The sequence below is a fragment of the Lepidochelys olivacea genome (genome assembly GCF_965140295.1).
Source record: "Lepidochelys olivacea isolate rLepOli2 genome assembly, chromosome: 6".
Lineage (NCBI taxonomy): Eukaryota > Metazoa > Chordata > Testudines > Cheloniidae > Lepidochelys > Lepidochelys olivacea.
Genome location: NC_140416.1, coordinates 78,225,335 through 78,246,426, shown reverse-complemented (window position 1 = coordinate 78,246,426; position 21,092 = coordinate 78,225,335). Strand labels below are relative to the sequence as shown.

General features: G+C 44.1%; 1 protein-coding gene across 2 annotated transcripts in view; it reads left to right on the top strand.

Annotated features, from left to right (window-relative positions):
- Window positions 1-21,092, top strand: part of PRKD1 (protein kinase D1) — a 293,158-nt gene that overhangs the window by 268,358 nt on the left and 3,708 nt on the right. For both annotated transcript variants that reach the window (XM_084630653.1, XM_084630652.1), the window contains one exon: window positions 848-1,115. In XM_084630653.1, coding sequence (XP_084486779.1) covers window positions 848-1,115 — 268 coding nt within the window. The remainder of the gene's footprint in view (window positions 1-847; window positions 1,116-21,092) is intronic.

The window sequence follows — 21,092 nt, the reverse complement described above, 5'->3', positions numbered from 1 at the left end:
GTGGGAAATATCTGTATTAATTTCATGAACTTTTTTATATAGAGAGAGACATCTGTGGGTCTGGTGGTCATAGCAATTCAGGGTAGAGGGTATCTAAGGGTCAAATCAGTCTTAGCTTTAGTTGGCAGGAAACAAAGTAAATGGCTGTAGATATCCCCAGTTGCTGGTACTGAAATGGATAGTGGAGGTTATAATTCCTTTGAAGTTTGCTTACAGTAATGTGGAATTGGGAATCTGACTGGGCCCCTGGGGTGTGATCCCATTTTGAAACACCCAGGAGCTTTCAGATGGGAACTCTTAAACAAGGAGCTTGAAAGTGATTAAAAGCTGAGCCTCTGAAGAGACAGGGAGACATGGGTCTGCAGAAGAGCAGACGGTAGCTTGGTCCTCAGGAGAGCAGGGAAATACCAAGACTATATCTGGCCTATCTAACTGAAGGAAATGTTAGGCTTAGCATTTACGTATTTAGGCTTTTATTGTTTTAATCCTTTTCTCTCTCCTTGTTATGTTCCTATGGATAAATAAATACTTTTTTTTTTCTTTTGAACAACCTATCTGGTGTCACTGCATGTACCAACTGATCACAGTTCCTTGAACCTGCTGAGGAAAGCACAGATGAGAAACTGTTCATCAAGGCTAACAGTGGGTTGAATTGTGTGATTCCCCTCTGAGAGAAGTGCATGAATAGGCCTGCTACTTGAAAGAGGTGCCTATGGAGAGACAGGACAAAGACAGCTCACCCCTGAGCTCCAGCAATGAATTACAAAAGAATCTGAAGTAGGCAGAGAGTAAAACAAAATTAAAATGTTATTTCTGTTGATTTTACTATAACACTTTGTTCAAACAGGTAAAACTTTGTGACTTTGGCTTTGCCCGAATCATTGGAGAGAAGTCATTCAGGCGCTCAGTAGTGGGCACACCAGCCTACCTTGCTCCAGAAGTGCTGAGAAACAAAGGCTATAATAGGTCTTTGGATATGTGGTCTGTGGGTGTCATTATTTATGTGAGCCTTAGTGGTACATTTCCATTCAATGAAGATGAAGACATTCATGACCAAATCCAGAATGCTGCTTTCATGTACCCACCAAATCCCTGGAAGGAAATCTCTCATGAAGGTAATATCCCGTTTTTGATTCTAGAATCTGCGTGCCTATGCAGTATAACTATAGTGCCTTATATTGGGTTTATCTCCATTTGACAAGTGACAAAAAGATATTAAAATTACAAATCAAGTATCATTCAGATTTTTTAAAACATCAGTCCTGTTAGGCCTTCTACTGTGAGGAACATTGTTAAATTACAATGAACTTTTGTGTTCTCAGTGCAGAGCTTTTTGTTATGGAAATAATAGTGTGATGCAATGAGAATTTTTCTTGAGTCTCCACAGGATTTAATTTTCTGTACCTCCTGCACTGTCTGCCCTGTGGTGAAATAGCGTGGGGGGGGAAGGATGAAGGGTGGGGGCGGTGCAGTGTTAAACAAAGGCTGGGCAAGAGGGCCTTGAGTTAGGGGCACAGTTATGTGCATGTTCCTTAATTCTTCAGGCACTATAAGGATTAAAAGAGCACGTTGAGCTACATGTTGTATTGGAGAAACTGGAGTGACTTCTGACCCTTGGACACCCAAAGTTCAGGCAGGAAGGACGTTTTAGAGATGCTGGGTGTGTGAGCAGCAAGTTGGAGTGTATTCTTTTCTTGCCTTATCTGCTGCTCTCACTGCTCATAGTTCCTCCAGGTAGGGTTGCCACCTCTGAAGTACAAAAAAACAGAACATCCATCATGGAGCCTTTACTTTGTGGTCTCTGCTTTCTCAATAAGTCAGGCTCCTTCTCCCTCTATTGGCCTGGCCAAGCCCAGTTCTTAAGTTGGAGGTGTTGTGGTTATGCTGTGGGAACGGTCAGAGTCGAGATAGCCAGCAGCTGCCACCTGGATAGGGGGAGCAGGATTGTGCAGCCAGGCCAAGGCATTGGGGCAAGGGGAGGCAACCGTATTTGCGTTTCTGTTGGAAGCATGGGCTGTCAGGGCTAGGCACAAAGTGACCCTTCCCCTTTTCGGATTGAGCTCCTTAACCCTCCCTTCTATGGCTTCAGCTTTGCTCAAATTTGTGGTGAATGGTATATTACGCAACTGACAAAAACTGGAATTCTTATTGTCCCAGGAAGACTTACAGATTTCCTGGGACAACCGCCTCAAAAAAAAGGATGATCTTGGGAAAAGCTGGATAGGTGGTGACCCTACCTCCAGGGTATCATGCCTCTGTAAGCTAAATACTGCTTACCCCCCTAGCTACCACATGCCACTGCTACCAAACCATAAATGCAACTGGAGACTGCTCTCGGCTGTTTGTGTGAAATGATCACTTTCCCTGATTTGAAATTGCTCTGTCTCCCTGATGCTGCACCTACCTGCCTCTGCACATCCTCCTCTTCCATCCCCACCTATCTCTACAACCCACTTCTCATCTACAGATTGCTTATGTATCATGCCACCCCCTCTGTAGGTGAGGTAAAGGGGGAATTAAACAATTACAGAGCAGAGGGAGTCACAAACAGATTGGTTTTCAGAAGCAGAACATGAAAACAGCGCCACAGGAGAGACTGTGGAGGGAAAGGCTTAGCAAGTAGAAGTGTGGCACTGGGAACTAGAGCACTAGTAAATGGTATCAAAGACTGCTGTTAAATATAAAAGAATCAATATGGATAACTGACCTTGGATGTCTCTAGGGAGATCAACAACCAAGACTAGTGAAGTCTCTGAACCAGGCCTAACCAAACAGGGCTGACTGAAACTAGCTGCCTTCAGATGATGGCTGCATGACTTCACCACAGAGTGTTTGTGTGTAATGGATTTCCTCAGCCAAGTTGAGTTTCCATTTCTAAACATTAGTTGTTCTATCTTATTTCTCTCTCAACCCCCACATCCAAAAATATTTCTTTTTCTAAACTTATTTGATGAATGTTTAAGCAAAACAAAAAAAAAATCAATAGAAATAATACAATTCTAATTTAACTATATATGACAATATATACCAGGGAGAGTTAAAGAGGTGGAATTTAAAATATCCTGGGGAGTGTTCCTCTAGTTGTTAAAACAGAGACTTGGAATCAGGAGTTCTGGCTTTTATTGCTGTCTCTGATTCATTATGTGACTTCGGGCAAATTAACTAACTTCTCTGTGCCACCACTGACACATTTAAAACATATATAATAATACCTCCCTCATAGAAGTGCTTTTAGGCCTAATTAATTGTTTATAGAGTGCCTTGAGACTCTTGGATGAAAGGTGCTAGGTAAATGAATGAGTTATGTCTGATATTGTATTTACACTGGCAGAATAAAGTTTGATAAGATCAACTGAAAAAAAAAGTTAAAAATGCTGTAATTCTAGAAAAGTACACACAGAAAACCACCAAAAACCTCCACAACTTTTTGTATTATGCATTCTGATTGAATCTGAGTGTTGTGCAGGATGCTTTACCTGGCATTAGAGAGATAAGCAGACGGCAATCAACACAGAACAGACAGTAGGAAATTGTCTCCTACAAGTCCCTACTACAGCAGACAGAAGATCAGTCTCTACATTCACAGCTGAAGATTCTGTAGCAGCATCTATGGAAAACCCACCTGCTGTGCTGTTATCTCTACCCTTTCCAGAGTCACAGCTTTAGTTAGAAGAAAAGGAGTACTTGTGGCACCTTAGAGACGAACAAATGTATTTGAGCATAAGCTTTCGTGAGCTACAGCTCACTTCATCGGATGCATTCAGTGGAAAATACAGTGGGGAGATTTATATAGATAGAGAACATGAAACAAAGGGTGTTACCATACACACTGTAACGAGAGTGATCATAGAATCATAGAATATCAGGGTTGGAAGGGACCTCAGGAGGTCATCTAGTCCAACCCCCTGCTCAAAGCAGGACCAATCCCCAACTAAATCATCCCAGCCAGAGCTTTATCAAGCCTGACCTTAAAAATATCTAAGGAAGACGGTTCCACCACCTCCCTCGGTAACACACTCCAGTGTTTCACCACCCTCCTAGTGAAAAAGTTTTTCCTAATATCCAACCTAAACCTCCCCCACTGCAACTTGAGACCATTACTCCTTGTTCTGTTATCAGCTACCACTGAGAACAGTCTAGATCCATCCTCTTTGGAACCCCCTTTCAGGTAGTTGAAAGCAGCTATCAAATCCCCCCTCATTCTTCTCTTCCGCAGACTAAACAATCCCAGTTCCCTCAGCCTCTCCTCATAAGTCATGTGTTCCAGTCCCCTAATCATTTTTGTTGCCCTGCGCTGGACTCTTTCCAATTTTTCCACATCCTTCTCGTAGTGTGGGGCCCAAAACTGGACACAGTACTCCAGATGAGGCCTCACCAATGTCGAATAGAGGGGAACGATCACATCCCTCGATCTGCTGGCAGTGCCCCTACTTATACCTCCCAAAATGCCATTGGCCTTCTTAAGGTGAGCTATTACCAGCAGGAGAGCTGGGTGGGGGAGGAACTTTTGTAGTGATAATCAAGATGGGCCATTTCCAGAAGTTGATAAGAACGTCTGAGGAACGGGGGGGGGGGGGTGGAGGGGAGGGAATAAACATGGGGAAATAGTTTTACTTTGTATAATGACACATCCACTCCCCATCTCTATTCAAGCCTAAGTTGATTGTATCCAGTTTGCAAATTAATTCCAATTCAGCAGTCTCTCATTGGAGTCTGTTTTTAAAGTTTTTTTTGTTGAAGAATTGTCACTTTCAGGTCTCTAATCAAGTGACCAGAGAGATTGAAGTGTTCTCCGACTGGTTTTTGAATGTTATAATTCTTGACGTCTGATTTGTGTCCATTTATTCTTTTACATAGAGACTGTCCAGTTTGGCCAATGTACATGGCAGAGGGGCATTGCTGACACATGATGGCATATAGCACATTGGTATATGTGCAGGTGAACGAGTCTCTGATAATGTGGCTGATTGATTAGGCCCTATGATGATGAATAGATATGTGGACACAGTTGGCAATGGGCTTTGTTGCAAGGATAAGTTCCTGGGTTAGTGGTTCTGTTGTGTGGGGTGTGGTTGCTGGTGAGTATTTGCTTCAGGTTGGGGGGCTGTCTGTAAGCAAGGACTGGCCCGTCTCCCAAGATCTGTGAGAGTGATGGGTCGTCCTTCAGGATAGGTTGTAGATCCTTGATGATGCATTGGAGAGGTTTTAGTTGGGAGAAGATGGTGATGGCTAGGATCTGCAACCTATCCTGAAGGACGACAGTCTCTTTGGTCACTCGATTACAGACCTAAAAGTCGCAATTCTTCAACAAAAAAACTTCAAAAACAGACTCCAACGAAAGACTGCTGAACTGGAATTAATTTGCAAACTGGATACAATTAACTTAGGCTTGCATAGAGACTGGCAGTGGATGGGTCATTACACAAAGTAAAACTATTTCCCCATGTTTATTCCCCCCCCCCCACACACACACACACACAACTGTTTCTCAGACGTTCTTGTCAACTGCTGGAAATGGCCCACCTTGATTATGATGACAAAAGGTTCCCCCGCCCCGCCCCCGCTCTCCTGCTGGTAATAGCTCACCTTACGTGATCACTCTTGTTACAGTGTGTATGGTAACACCCTTTGTTTCATGTTCTCTGTGTATATAAATCTCCCCACTGTATTTTCCACTGAATGCATCTGATGAAGTGAGCTTATGCTCACATAAATTTGTTAGTCTCTAAGGTGACATAAATACTCCTTTTCTTTTTGCGAATACAGACTAACACGGCTGCTACTCTCAAGCTTTAGTTAGGAGAGTCATCAGATATAATACTGCAGAATGGAGAGTCTGAGCTTGTCATATATAAAAGGGGGGGCAGGAAACTACCATACATTTTAACAATTAATTCTAAAGATCATTTATTTTAAAAATTGCTTACACATTGTGGTTGTTTTATATATTTACAGTTACTTAATTGTTTGATCAGTTAGCCTGTTCTGGAGATGAACTGAACCAAAATCCCCAGTCATAACAACCCGAATTTGTTGAAAGTCAGGCAGGGAATTGGAATCTGAATGCAACTCCAAATTTTGCAAGCTGAATTTTATCTCTAAAATGGACTAAACAAAACTCTCAAATCTAAACACTACCCATTAACTTCAGTATGTTCAAAAAACAATGCATGCTATCCATTTTGGGGGCAATTCTTGTCTTGATTATATTCTCGATACTACAGTGATAGGTGAAACATACTATAGCTGGACAAAAAATAAAAACCTGTCTGAAGGGTTTCCGTTATTTTGAAATATTCAGACTCATTTTTAATTTTTTAAAAATTTTCATTATTTTAATATATTTTATTTTTATTAAAATGTTATGAAAATGGTTTGACATTGAAAAAGTTAATTACTTTCAACACATAAAAAAGGAACTTTTTGTGAAGAAATTATTAAAGAACATTTTTTAAAAAATACAAATTTCAGCAGCTCTGAAGGTACCTGATGGAGTTTTGATTAGAAATCTTGGGACTAGGATAAGTGCATGATGTAAGAAAATCATATAGCCTAATGAAGCATGCACTGCCTTCTGACATGGTACACTATATGCCTGTGCACCTGAACAAACACTGCAGAGAAAATGAAAACATGCTGGATAAAATGTTTTCTTGGACAAAAGGGGAGAGACCTGAGGGTATATTTACTTTCTTAGGGTATGTCTACAGTGGGCCCCTGCCCCCCCAAAAAAAGGTTGCAGCAGTGCGTTTCAGGGCCCAAGTCTACAGACTCATGCTCGCACTGCAGTACTAAAACTAACCTCTTAGGTGTTCCTCCTTGGACTGGAGTTCTGGCTCTGAAGCCTGGCAGAGGTCGGTTTCAGAGCCTAAGCTCTAGCCTGAGCAGAAATGCCTGCACACCTATTTTTAGCACCGGAGAACATTGTGCACAAGCCTGAGACTTACTGTTGCAGGGTTTGTTTATTGTTGTTCATTTGCATTGTAGACATACCCTTAATTGACCCCAAAGAAGTTAGTTCTTGTAGTCTATGGTCAAGTGAGAAGCCCTTTTAGGTCATATTAATTTAGGTCTGAGAGGTTCAAGTTGGAACTAAGTAAGGAGATCATTGAAAATGGCTTCCAGGTCCAATGGAGATCCATAGCTAGAAGAGAATTCTGTGGTATAACCAAGTGCATTCTGTAGCTAGTAAAATTCCCAAGATAAACCTGAATTAAACCTGCACCTTGTCAGATGAAACCTGGAGCAATTCAGAGATTATCTGAGGCTGGCTTGCCAGTAACTGAAGACAGAAGATATAAACAAAAGGTTGCCAGTAGATAGCAAGATGAGATGTTGAAAGGCATTATTAAATCTGTTTTTGTGCAAGATTACCAAAGAAATTACATCACCACAGTACCCCAGATTACTTCCGTTATACACCAGAATTTAAAGGCATTGAACAGCAGCCAGCTTCCAAAGTGAAGTTAATGTGTGATTTGCCTACATAAATAAATAAATAAATAATGAACCAAACCACCACCTTTTTTTGTGGACACAGGGCACTTTAACATGAAATAATTTGAGTTCACCCACAACAAATTTCAAGAGTAGGCAAACCCTAAGACTAATATATATACTTAGCTTTTTGAAAGATACTTTTCATGAAGACAGGTTATTATTACAATACACAAAATCAGAGGTGGAGAAAATGCAGCCGCTTGGTGGTAAAGCACCTTACGTTAGAATTGTTTACCAAGTTTCTGGAGAGAATTGTTCAGTTTTGGAAGCCCGTTAGAATGTAACAGTTCTTTCATATAATCTACCAGCTTCTTCCCCACCCCAACCTTATGTTACTATGTTTAGTTAACAATTTTATATTCCTAAAGACATAACTTGGGTTACAATTACAGCAGGTTTATAAAACAGCTAATGATACAAAGCAATAAAACTTGTAGATTGGATTTTTTGGTCATTATTGTACTGTGTGCAGTTCTTAGGAAATTTTGTAATGTGTACATTTTCAAAAGGATGCTGTAAATATAATTCTGAAGGCTGTTTCCCAAAATGTCAATTTACATTTTATTGAGTAATACGTTAAGGCGGCCAGAACCAGACACAAACATGGCAGTAATAATAATATAGTGCGCTGGAGAGTATTGTGTGGCTTTGTTGGGACTTTCCTTTTCTTCTTTTTGGCTTTAGAAAGTGTCAGTACTTGCTTTTCTTGTTTTAAGTTGTTTTAAACTTTTAACTGATATATGAAAAAGTGACTAGAGCTTTCAAGGGGGCATTTCTGATTTTGAAAATCTCAATACATAAACCAGCATTATATAATAATATCACCTTTCTGTTTCATAGCATTTGTGACCCTTGATTTCAGAGTGCCTTATAGAGGAATATAAGAATATCATTGTCCCCATTTCATAGATGGACTACACACACACAATATTTGACATCACTCTGAGCAGAATGAATGGAAAAGTGTAACCCTTTCAGAATGCTATTGTGGTTACTGATCTAGTAACCAGGGCCAGAAAGCAAGCCAAAGGAGCAGACTGCAAAAATGCTGATAACAGGCTTGTTTGTTCCAAGGAACAATAACTAGAATGGACATGTGATTTACTAACACTACTTATTGTTCGGACTGTTGTTTGTGTTTAGATTGTCAAATTCAAAATAAAACAGATGGGGTATTAGACCACAACCAGAGGAAAATCAAAGAAGTAAAAAAGGTCACACTTGCTGCTTCAGTGTCTTTACATTTCTTGCTGTTTTCCCCCTTATGACTATCTTTTATTACTTGTATTGTGGTGGCGACTAGACATTTCAGTCAAGGATCAACCCCCCATTGTGTTACACATTGTACAAAAACACTTAACCTAAAGATTATTCCTGACCACAGAGAGTGCTCCCATTGGCGTAATTACTCCGCTTCAACAAGAGGCGGAAGCAATGTCGGCTTTTTCATACCCCTGAGTGACATCAGTTACATTGACTTAAGCGGTAGGGTAGACAAGCCCTAAGTGTACGATTGAGGTGGATTCAACAGACAGGAAGCACAAGTAAACAGCGTGATGATGCTGGTTAGCATGATAAGCAGAGGTTAGAGCACACTACCTGCCTAATCATTGTTGAGTTTTTGTAGGCATGATAGCAGAGGAGAGTTTTAAGTAAGGATTTGAAGGAGGCAATAAGGTGGCTTTGTGGCTATTTACAGAGGGCTCCTTCCAGGCATTGGAGGGGTAGCATGGTAGAAACCAAGCAAGTGTTTGGAAAAGGGAAAGGAAAAGGGCAATCAAGACTGGCATAATTGGCAAAGTGAAGGCAGGCATCTTCATAGCCCATGAAAGATGAAAGGTAGGTTGAGTATATGCTGAGGAGGTCCTTGAAAGTGAAGGGAAGTAAAGGGAAGTTACACCAACATAACCCCATAGTGTAGATGTAGTCTACACCACAAGAAGGGCGTTTTCTGTCAATAGAGGCAGGAACACCACCTTTCCAAATTAAATTGGATATGTCAGTGGGAGCTTTCTTCCATCGACAAAATTGAGTCCACACTGAGGGTTAGCTATGTCGGTGGATTTTTCACTCCCTGGCAAAAGTTAGGTTGACATAGCTACATTGAAGTGTGGACCAAGCCTGAGGCAAGGTCTGCAGGTAATGGGACCCATTAAGCGCCATAGCTGGCTAACACTTAGTCCTGGTCTACACAAAAAGTCAGTTCGACTCAGCTACATTGCTCAGGTGTGTGAAAAATCCAACCCCCCTAAGTAGAGTACTTAAGCCAAAGTAACCCCTCACATAGACAGTGTTAGGTTGACAAAAGAATTCTTCGGCCAACCTAGCTACTGCCTCTCAGGGAGGTGGATTACCTACACCAAAAGGAGAGCCCTCCCATCTGTGTAAATTCTTATTGGAGTGATAGTCCCTATTGTATTCCACCAAGGGCTGTGTGCCCTTTTGAAAGCTGTACTGTTTGATGGTCTGTACATGTACCTTGTGCCACCTGTGATTTTGCCTGAGGCAATAAAGGGGACAGTGGGCTGCTGGTGTCTCCAGTTCCTTCCTCCTGATGGATGGAGCGAGTCAGAGCTTTTACTCTCCTATTGTCCTTGTGATACACTTTCCAAAATTTTACAAAAATATCCTTAGTACTGTTTGCAGTTTAGATTTATTATTTTGTTCTGGTTTTTTTGTTTGTTTGAAATTTCCTTTCATACTAGATTTAGCACTGGTGATGCTGCTTTGGCAGTGTTTCCACCAAACTTTCCCCCTCTAGTACCTGGACCTGGACACTAGATTATGCCAAAGATGCTGGGGTTCAAAACCTGTGTTTCCTGCCCTTGCCCAATTTCCATCAGCAACGAGCACCATTGCTGTTTGTACTGCTTGGGGGCAGCCCACTTCACATCCAGGTGCAGTATCTGACTGTCCTTTCCTATCTATGCTCAAGAGAACCGGACTCTACACCTCAGGAACCACCTTATGGAGACTGCCATGGGACTGGTCTTGAAGCCTGACCAGGGAACCGCCCCCCGCCCCCGTACATCAACCTGCACAGGCAAAGAGTGCTCCCCCTATTGTGGGACCTCCATCAGGCTCCTCCGATACCAGTGCTAAGGACCCCGTGTTGGGGCCTAGCCACGAACCAAGGAAGCATGTGCATAAGCATGGCAGTGAGTCATCTTCCAAGTCTAAGAAGGATTCAGCGCCATCCATGAGTTCTGGTCACAAAGGAGCTACATGTTCCGAGTCTCATAAGACCAAGAAACGGCCGCACTGGTCACCAGATCCGCCAGCACCAATCACGGATCCTGCGACTCTGCCTGCTCCAGTTCTGCCAGCGTCTCAGGAGCTGTTGGTCTCTAGACAGATGCAGTTCCTGGTACTGGCTCCTCCAGTGGAATGGATACCATTGACCCCTGAGAGCGGACAAAGTCATTTAGGAAATCTCTTCAGCTTTTTGTAGCCATTGTGGAGAGGGTCAAAGGGTAAGCCATTTCCACCCAGAGAATCTCCAAGTGGATTTTAGGGTGCATTACATGCTGCTCCCAGTTATTGGGGCAAGCTCCACCTGAAGGGATTCGGGCCCATTCTATGAGAGTGCAAGCATCAACTATAGCTGCACTCCACAACATGCCCCTTGCAGACATATGCAAGTTCGGTACCCACCTTTCCACACACTGCGCTCGAGTGCATGATTCTGTGATGGGTACTTCATTTGGAGCAGCAATCCTCTGTTCCACAGTCTCCTCGCACCATCCCCCCCACATAGGTACTTCTTGTTACACACCCTTAGTGGAATACAATAGGGACCATCACTCGAAGAAGAAAACGAAGTTGCTTACCTATAACTGGAGGTTATTTGAGATGTGTGGTCCCTATCTGTGTTCCAACATCACCACCCCCTCTATCCCCTCTGCTGCAGATCCAACAGATCTGTGGTAGAGAAGGAATTGGAGACACTGGTGACCCTCTGCCCCCTTTCTCACAGGGAACATGTGCAGACCACCAAACAGTACTACTTTCAAAAGCTCTGGCTCCAAGCACATGGTATATCTGCATAACCCTCAGTGGAATACAGATAGGGACCACACATCTCGAAGAACCTCCAGTTATGGGTAAGTAACTTCATTTTGTGTCACACTGAAGTGCTGCAGGTGTGCCACTGTAGCATTTCAAGTGTGGACAAGCCCTTATACTGCACTTAGTAAAAGGGAATAACCTGCAGCAGGTAGTAATGTGCTGTGCTGTGCTGTGCTGTACTGTACTGTAAGGAAGTTTGGAGAAGCAGCAATGTAATCATCATAGCACTTTCACCTAGCCTGCTATAAGGAAGCCTCTCCTGGCCAGCAGTCCAGTAGTAGAAGACTTACAGCCATTGTTAGTCTTAACCTTCTATTTTTAATCATTTTTGTATAATATTGTAAAAGTAATTTAACCAGGCTTTCTAGAGCTATTAAAATGTTTGCAATCCATAGTGTTTGAGTCTGATGTCTGATTTTTTTAGAAACTGGTTTAAAAAAACAAATCAGTCTCCAAGTGTATCCTCTCTGATGGACTGTGACCTTGTTGTGATGTAGAGGTTTGTGTGGGCTAAAGACCCTCAGAGCTACATCGTGCGGAGCTTTCATACTCCTTGTAGGGTCCCCCTTGGCAAGCAGGTCTGAGGTGAGGCTCCTGACTAACCGCGGTCCGAACTTCACAAAACCCCAACAATGGATTAGGCGCATCTAGAGGACCTTTAGTACTCTGTGGCTGTGAAGGCAAATAAGGGCTGCAGCAGGAAGGAGGCCCCTGGCTGTCTTGGTTCTCCTTGCCCCTGGGTCAGGGTTTCCCTCCTGTCAAGTCTTGTGTGGTCAATGCCTGCGCACCGGTTTCCCCACGTTAAAGGGCTCACACAAAGCCCTGCAGCGACGGACGAGTGGCGGTGAAGACAGGAGCAGTGATCTCTGGGAGTCTTTAGACATAAATTTGCATGCAGGGGGCAGCCGTGTGACAGTCGTCTTTTGCTTGGATGAGACAGAAATGCATTTCGGCAGCAGCAGCTGTGACTGAGCAGGTTTTTTTAGGATCCCCTCTGCGCACTCCAAATAGGAGGGGGACAGAAAAGTTGCCCCAAACAGAGGCTATCTCACACTCTTCCAACTGGATGGCCCCGTCCAGTGGGATCACTGAACTCCGTGGCTGAAACAAGAGATAAGACTATGAATTTCGCCACCTGGAATGTCTGCACCCTTATGGACTCTCTGCACAGTGAATGCCTAGAAAGAACAACTGCCATAATTGCCAGAGAACTGGCAAGACTCAAAATTGACATTGCAACTCTTAGTGAGACCTGCTGAACCGATGAGGGCCAAATGAAAGAATGGAAGTGGCTACAGCTTCTTTTGGAAAGGAAAGCCACTTGAAGAGCAACACATTAATAGGATTGGCTTTGCCATCAAAAATACGATCACCAGTCAGCTTTTGGAGCTTCCCATTGGGCTCAATGATTGTCTCATGACACTTCAGCTCAAACTCAGCAACAACCAATATCATCATAGAATCATAGAATATCAGGGTTGGAAGGGACCTCAGGAGGTCATCTAGTCCAACCCCCTGCTCAAAGCAGGACCAATCCCCAATTAAATCATCCCAGCCAGAGCTTTGTCAAGCCTGACTTTAAAAACTTCTAAGGAAGGAGATTCTACCACTTCCCTAGGTAACGCATTCCAGTGTTTCACCACCCTCCTAGTGAAAAAGTTTTTCCTAATATCCAACCTAAACCTCCCCCACTGCAACTTGAGACCATTACTCCTTGTCCTGTCCTCTTTTACCACTGAGAATAGTCTAGAACCATCCTCTCTGGAACCACCTCTCAGGTAGTTGAAAGCAGCTATCAAATCCCCCCTCATTCTTCTCTTCTGCAGACTAAACAATCCCAGTTCCCTCAGCCTCTCCTCATAAGTCATGTGTTCCAGACCCCTAATCATTTTTGTTGCCCTTCGCTGGACTCTCTCCAATTTATCCACATCCTTCTTGTAGTGTGGGGCCCAAAACTGGACACAGTACTCCAGATGAGGCCTCACCAATGTCGAATAGAGGGGAATGATCACGTCCCTCGATCTGCTGGCAATGTCCCTACTTATACATCCCAAAATGCCATTGGCCTTCTTGGCAACAAGGGCACACTGCTGACTCATATCCAGCTTCTCGTCCACTGTCACCCCTAGGTCCTTTTCCGCAGAACTGCTGCCTAGCCATTCGGTCCCTAGTCTGTAGCTGTGCATTGGGTTCTTCCGTCCTAAGTGCAGGACCCTGCACTTATCCTTATTGAACCTCATCAGATTTCTTTTGGCCCAATCCTCTAATTTGTCTAGGTCCCTTTGTATCCTATCCCTGCCCTCCAGCGTATCTACCACTCCTCCCAGTTTAGTATCATCCACAAACTTGCTGAGGGTGCAATCCACACCATCCTCCAGATCATTTATGAAGATATTGAACAAAACTGGCCCCAGGACCGACCCCTAGGGCACTCCACTTGACACCGGCTGCCAACTAGACATGGAGCCATTGATCGCTACCCGTTGAGCCCGACAATCTAGCCAACTTTCTACCCACCTTATAGTGCATTCATCCAGCCCATACTTCTTTAACTTGCTGACAAGAATACTGTGGGAGACCGTGTCAAAAGCCTTGCTAAAGTCAAGATACAATACATCCACTGCTTTCCCTTCATCCACAGAACCAGTAATCTCATCATAGAAGGCGATTAGATTAGTCAGGCATGACCTTCCCTTGGTGAATCCATGCTGGCTGTTCCTCATCACTTTCCTCTCATGCAAGTGCTTCAGGATTGATTCTTTGAGGACCTGCTCCATGATTTTTCCGGGGACTGAGGTGAGGCTGACTGGCCTGTAGTTCCCAGGATCATCCTTCTTCCCTTTTTTAAAGATTGGCACTACATTAGCCTTTTTCCAGTCATCTGGGACTTCCCCCGTTCACCACGAGTTTTCAAAGATAATGGCCAATGGCTCTGCAATCACAGCCGCCAGTTCCTTTAGCACTCTCTCTTTAGCACTCTCAGATGCAACTCGTCCGGCCTCATGGACTTGTGCACGTCTAGCTTTTCTAAATAGTCCCTAACCACCTCTTTCTCCACAGAGGGCTGGCCATCTACTCCCCATGTTGTGATGCCCAGCACAGCAGTCTGGGAGCTGACCTTGTTAGTGAAGACAGAGGCAAAAAAAGCATTGAGTACATTAGCTTGTTCCACATCCTCTGTCACTAGGTTGCCTCCCTCATTCAGTAAGGGGCCCACACTTTCCTTGGCTTTCTTCTTGTTGCCAATATACCTGAAGAAACCCTTCTTGTTACTCTTGACATCTCTTGCTAGCTGCAGCTCCAGGTGCGATTTGGCCCTCCTGATTTCATTCCTACATGCCCGAGCAATATTTTTATACTCTTCCCTAGTCATATGTCCAACCTTCCACTTCTTGTAAGCTTCTTTTTTATGTTTTAGATCCGCTAGGATTTCACTGTTAAGCCAAGCTGGTCGCTGCCATATTTACTATTCTTTCGACTCATCGGGATGGTTTGTCCCTGTAACTTCAACAGGGATTCCTTGAAATACAGCCAGCTCTCCTGGACTCCTTTCCCCTTCATGTTAGTCCCCCAGGGGATCCTACCCATCCGTTCCCTGAGGGAGTCGAAATCTGCTTTCCTGAAGTCCAGGGTCCGTATCCTGCTGCTTACCTTTCTTCCCTGTGTCAGGATCCTGAACTTAACCAACTCATGGTCACTGCCTCCCAGATTCCCATCCACTTTTGCTTCCCCCACTAATTCTTCCCAGTTTGTGAGCAGCAGGTCAAGAAAACCTCCCCCCAGTTGGCTCCTCTAGCACTTGCACCAGGAAATTGTCCCCTACGCTTTCCAAAAACTTCTTGGATTGTCTATGCACCGCTGTATTGCTCTCCCAGCAGATATCAGGAAAATTAAAGTCACCCATGAGAACCAGGGCATGCAATCTAGTAGCTTCTGCGAGTTGCCGGAAGAAAGCCTCATCCACCTCATCCCCCTGGTCCGGTGGTCTATAGCAGACTCCCACCACTACATCACTCTTGTTGCTCACACTTCTAAACTTAATCCAGAGACACTCAGATTTTTCTGCAGTTTCGTACCGGAGCTCTGAGCAGTCATACTGCTCCCTTACATACAGTGCTACTCCCCCACCTTTTCTGCCCTGCCTGTCCTTCCTGAACAGTTTATAACCATCCATGACAGTACTCCAGTCATGTGAGTTATCCCACCAAGTCTCTGTTATTCCAATTCCTTGACATCACCAGGACCTCCAGTTCTCCCTGCTTGTTTCCAAGGCTTTGTGCATTCGTATATAAGCACTTGAGATAACCTGCTGATCGCCCCTCATTCTCAGTATGAGGCAGGAGCCCTCCCCTCACAGACGTTCCTGCCTGTGCTTCCTCCCGGTATCCCGCTTTCCCACTTACCTCAGGGCTTTGGTCTCCTTCCCCCGGTGAACCTAGTTTAAAGCCCTCCTCACTAGGTTAGCCAGCCTGCTCGCAAAGATGCTCTTCCCTCTCTTCGTAAGATGGAGCCTGTCTCTGCCCAGCACTCCTCCTTCATGGAACACCATCCCATGGTCAAAGAATCCAAAGCCTTCTCTCCGACACCACCTGCGTAGCCATTCGTTGACTTCCATGATTCGACGGTCCCTACCCAGGCCTTTTCCTTCCACGGGGAGGATGGACGAGAACACCACTTGCACCTCAAACTCCTTTATCCTTCTTCCCAGAGCCACGTAGTCCGCAGTGATCTGCTCAAGGTCATTCTTGGTAGTATCATTGGTGCCCACGTGGAGAAGCAGGAAGGGGTAGCGATCCGATATGCCACAGTCATTGATGCATACGCCCCAACACTTGAGGAGGAAGACAACAGGAAGCAGTTGGATAGTGCTCTTGATGCAGTCCTCACAGCCACACCTAAGGCAGACAAACTCATCCTCCTGGGAGATTTCAGTGCCAGAGCTGGATGGGACTCCAAACTCTGGAGCGGCACAATAGGCAAAAAAGGGGTGGGAAATGTAAACCCCAATGGTATTCTCCTCCTCAGCAAATGTGTGGAGAATGACCTGCTCATCACAAATACTAGAGTAACAAATGTAGGCAGAGTAACAAATTTAAGACCACCTGGAAACAGCCTCACTCCAAACACTGGCACCTCCTTGACTATGTTATAATCAGAACTTGAGATTACACTGATGTCCATATAACATGAGCCATGAGAGGTACAGATCACTGGTGGACAGACCATTGGTTAGTAAGATCAATCCTATACCCGCAGTTCCACCACACCGCAAACACCCCAAGACTAAGCAAAAGCAGTACCACAGCAAAACACTTCCGGACCAAGCCAGCTGCGAGATGTTCCAGCACCATCTGTCTGAGAAACTCTCTAACTTGCCTGATAACATCATTGACACTCAAGAGCACTGGAATGAACTTAAAAATACCGTTGACGGTGCATGTGCTGAAACAATAGGATATTCCACTCGTCGGCACCAAGACTGGTTTGACTAAAACAACCAGGAAATCCTAGCATTAATTCAACAGAAAAGAACTGCATTCTGTAACTGGCAAAATTATTCCTCTAACCAGTGAAAACATGAGGCTTGTCACCTGCTCAAACACGAAGTCCAAAGGTGGCTACGTGACATCAAAAATAAGTGGTGACAAGAGAAGGCCTCTGAGATCCAGGGTTTCGTAGACCAGGATGACATTAGAAGCTTCTTTCAAGCAACAAAAGCTATAAATGGGCCAAGCTCCCAAGGCCCAACCCCTTTACGTTCCCAGGATGGCTCTACCCTCCCTCAAGGACAATGCAGCAATTAAACAATACTGGAAGGAACACTTTGAGAGCCTACTAAATTGCAGATCCACAGTCTCTGAAGACACCAAGTCTGAAGACACCAAGTCTATTTTACAACACTTAGCAAAGGAACACCTTCTTGATCCCCCATTTTTTGAGGAAGTCTGGCATGCCATCACCCAGACAGAAAAAAAATCACAAGACACCAGGCTCATGCGGCATCCCAGCTGAGGTTTTTAAAGCTGGTGGAACAATGCTCCAGCACAAACTTTAACAACTCCTCAACAAAATCTGGACCTGTGAAGAAATTCCACCTGACTTTAAGAATGCCAACATTGTTACAATATTCAAGAAAGGGGACATATCTTTGTGTGGGAACTACAGAGGTATTGCTCTCCTCTCCATCGCAGGGAAGATCCTTGCCCGGATCCTACTAAACTGCCTTCTCCCCCTTGCCAAGGAACTCCTCCTCAAATCACAGTGTGGCTTCAGGCCATCCCGAGGCACAACTGACATGATCTTCATAGCACGACAGATTCAGGAGAAGTGCAGAGAGCAGCACCAGGAACTATTCATGGCATTCATCGATATAACCAAGGTCTTTGACTCCATTAATTGTGATGCCCTATGGAAGGTGCTATGTAGGTTTGACTGTCCACAGAAATTCATTTCCATCATCAGACTACTCTATGATGGAAAGACTGCCACCATTCCATGCAATGTCTCAGAGACCAAACCATTCATCATTAGCACTGGTGTCAAGCAGGACTGTGTCATTGCTCCAACACTTTTCTCATTTACCTTGCTGTGATCCTGATTCTCCTCCGAGACCACCTTCCTGATGGAATTGGGATTGAGGATTTGGCCATCCATATGATACTCAATCTCCGACATCGCCAAACAAAATCTCAGATCACAAGAATTGGCATCACTGACCTTCAGTATGCAGGTGACTGCGTCATTCTCACACACACCGACCTGTAAAGTACCCTAAATATTTTTGCAGATGCATATCACAGCCTGGGTGTCTCTCTCAACATTGGGAAAAACAAGGTATTCTATCCAGCCCTCACCTGCACAAATACTCTTCGTACTCCACAAATCACCATCAGCGGAGAACCCCTGGAAAATGTGGATCATTTTCCATACCTTGGCAGCCACCTCTCCCAAACAGCCAGCCTTGACACAGAAATTGAATATAGGATCCACTGTGCCAGCACATCCTTTGGAAAACTGCTTAAATGAGTCTTCAATTATAGGGATCTGCAAACAGGCACCAAGATCTTGGTTTACAAAGCAGTTTTCATCCCCACCCTTCTGTGGGTCTGAGACCTGGGTAACCTACAGACAACATCTCAAGCAGCTGGAGTGGTTCCAACAGTACTGCCTCAGGACTCAGGAGGATTCTCAGCTGGGAAGACGAACACACTAACATCAGCATGATTTAGTTGGGGATTGGTTCTGCTTTGAGCAGGGAGTTGGACTAGATGACCTCCTGAGGTCCCTTCCAACCCTGATATTCTATGATTCATTCTCTCTGCAGCCAACATCAGTAGTATAGAAGTTCAGGTCAAGAAACACCAACTCTGCTGGGCTTGCCACTGTGTACATATGCCTGGCACTTGCCTCCCAAAGCAAGTACTCTTCTCTCAGTTAAGTCAAGGAAGAAGGGCTCATGGAGGGCAGCGGAAGCATTTCAAAGACATACTGAAAGTACATCTTAAAAAAGGAGGCATCAACCCAACAAACTGGGAGGACTCAGTGAACAACACAACACAGTGGTACCACACCATCCACGAAGCCACAGCTCACTTTGAGGAGAACAGACATATTCATGAGACAGAGAAGTAACAAAGGAGGAAAGAAAGGGCACAACAGTCCAGCCAACAACTGTGTCTCCTCCAAGATTCCACCTGTCACTCCTGTGGGAAAATCTGTAGGGCACGAATTGGGCTCCTCAGCCACTTAAAAATCCACTAATGAACCCCTTTGGCAGACATCATCCTCACATCGAGGGATAGCCAAAGTGTGACTTTGTGAATCTCCAATACTTTAATAATGCAATTCAATCAACACAGATATTAGGTCTGTTTTCAGAATTCTTTCCATTGTTTGAATTGCCCTTTTTAAAAAACTCATACTGAGGTTGAAAAAAATGTATTATCATCTTTGAGAACTCCTAGGTGAGGTCCCATACAACGGCAGAAGGGCAAACATAGCACCTATCTTTAAAAAGGGGAACAAAGAGGACCCAGGAAATTATAGACCATTAAATCAGTTTGTAAGCACCTAGAAAATAATAAGATAATAAGTAATAGCCAACATGGTGCCATGCTTCGAGGTTCAATTCAGACCAGTGGGCAGGGGGGAAGGTGTCACCACTTGCCCTACAACCCTGGGTGCCTTTCAGTGCTTTGCTGCTGGAGCTTTCAGCCTAGGACACTCACAGCCAGCCCACAAGTATTCAGGTCAAACCCTTAGTGTCTGTGTGCTAAACAACTGCTGGTTCAGCAGCTCTGACCCCAGCAGCCTGTCTACAGCCCCACGCTGGCTTTCACCAGGTTTGGTTACAACCAGCAAGGTGACCTCGACACACTCCCAGTACCAAATTTCCACAAAACCATGTGTCCTGAAGTGTCCAGCCCTCTCCTGGACAACTCAGGGAAATAAAAAGGTTTGTTACTTCTTTAAAGAGACAAAAACACATTGCAGCTTATTAACTGGGGTAAATACATTCTTCCCTTCAAACACATCACTGAGTTGGTTTGCAGTAACAGACAAACAATTAACAATAGGACATAAGTTAAGTGATCCAACTGAAAGGAATAAAGTTAGAAAGGATTACAAGCAAATAAAAGTGAGGACATGAATCCAAGAGTGTAAAACTTAATCTAGCAAGATACAGGCTTTGTTCTATGTGGTTTTGCTCACCAAATCTTCCTTCTTTCAAGTCATGGCTGACTTTCCCGTAGTCAGGGCCTTTCTGAGAAGTACAAGATGGTGTCTTCTTAGGTGAAAAATCTTTTCCTAAGCACATTTCTCACCTATATTCAGTTCCCAGAGACTTCAACTCCCCAACCCTTGCTTGAAGGACCCACCTTTCTAAGCTTGCAAGCAAGAGCTTTGTTCCTTTGTGTCTGTATAGCGATGGATATCAAAGATGGCTTCTGCCCTTGCTTGTATCTTCCAAAGTTCAATTACCTTGTTTCAAGAGGCAGAGTGACCTCATGCTGTTTTTCCCTTCCTGTGGGCTTCCCCCGCCACCCCGTATGTAAATTGGGCTTCCAGTGTTCAATTCCACCATGCTAAGATGTACATGGAAGATAGGTAAATAGCTATCATGTTCACTCCTTTCTGGCAGAAACCTGTCTCTCGCTTAGTTTGGAGACAGACAGTACAGCCTTATATCAATGAGTATCCAAAATTCCTTATATAGTGTTAATATATATATTTTACAATGCTGTTAATCACTAGTGTATTATAAGCTTTCATAAACACCTCATTTGACAAACATTTATAAATACAGTAGTATTGTATACAATCAGTCGATTCAGTTGCTTATTACTAGACATTCAGACCCCCTGTCTCTACAGCCCAGATAAAGTTTCTTTTCCCTACTGGAATCTGTCCCGTCCCCCGCCCCCACCCCCACGTCTGCCCCTTGCCCCATGCTTTTTAGCATTGTTTACTTTATATGTAAATGGATCTTCATTGTCTGTGATAACCAGGTAGGTCATAGAAGT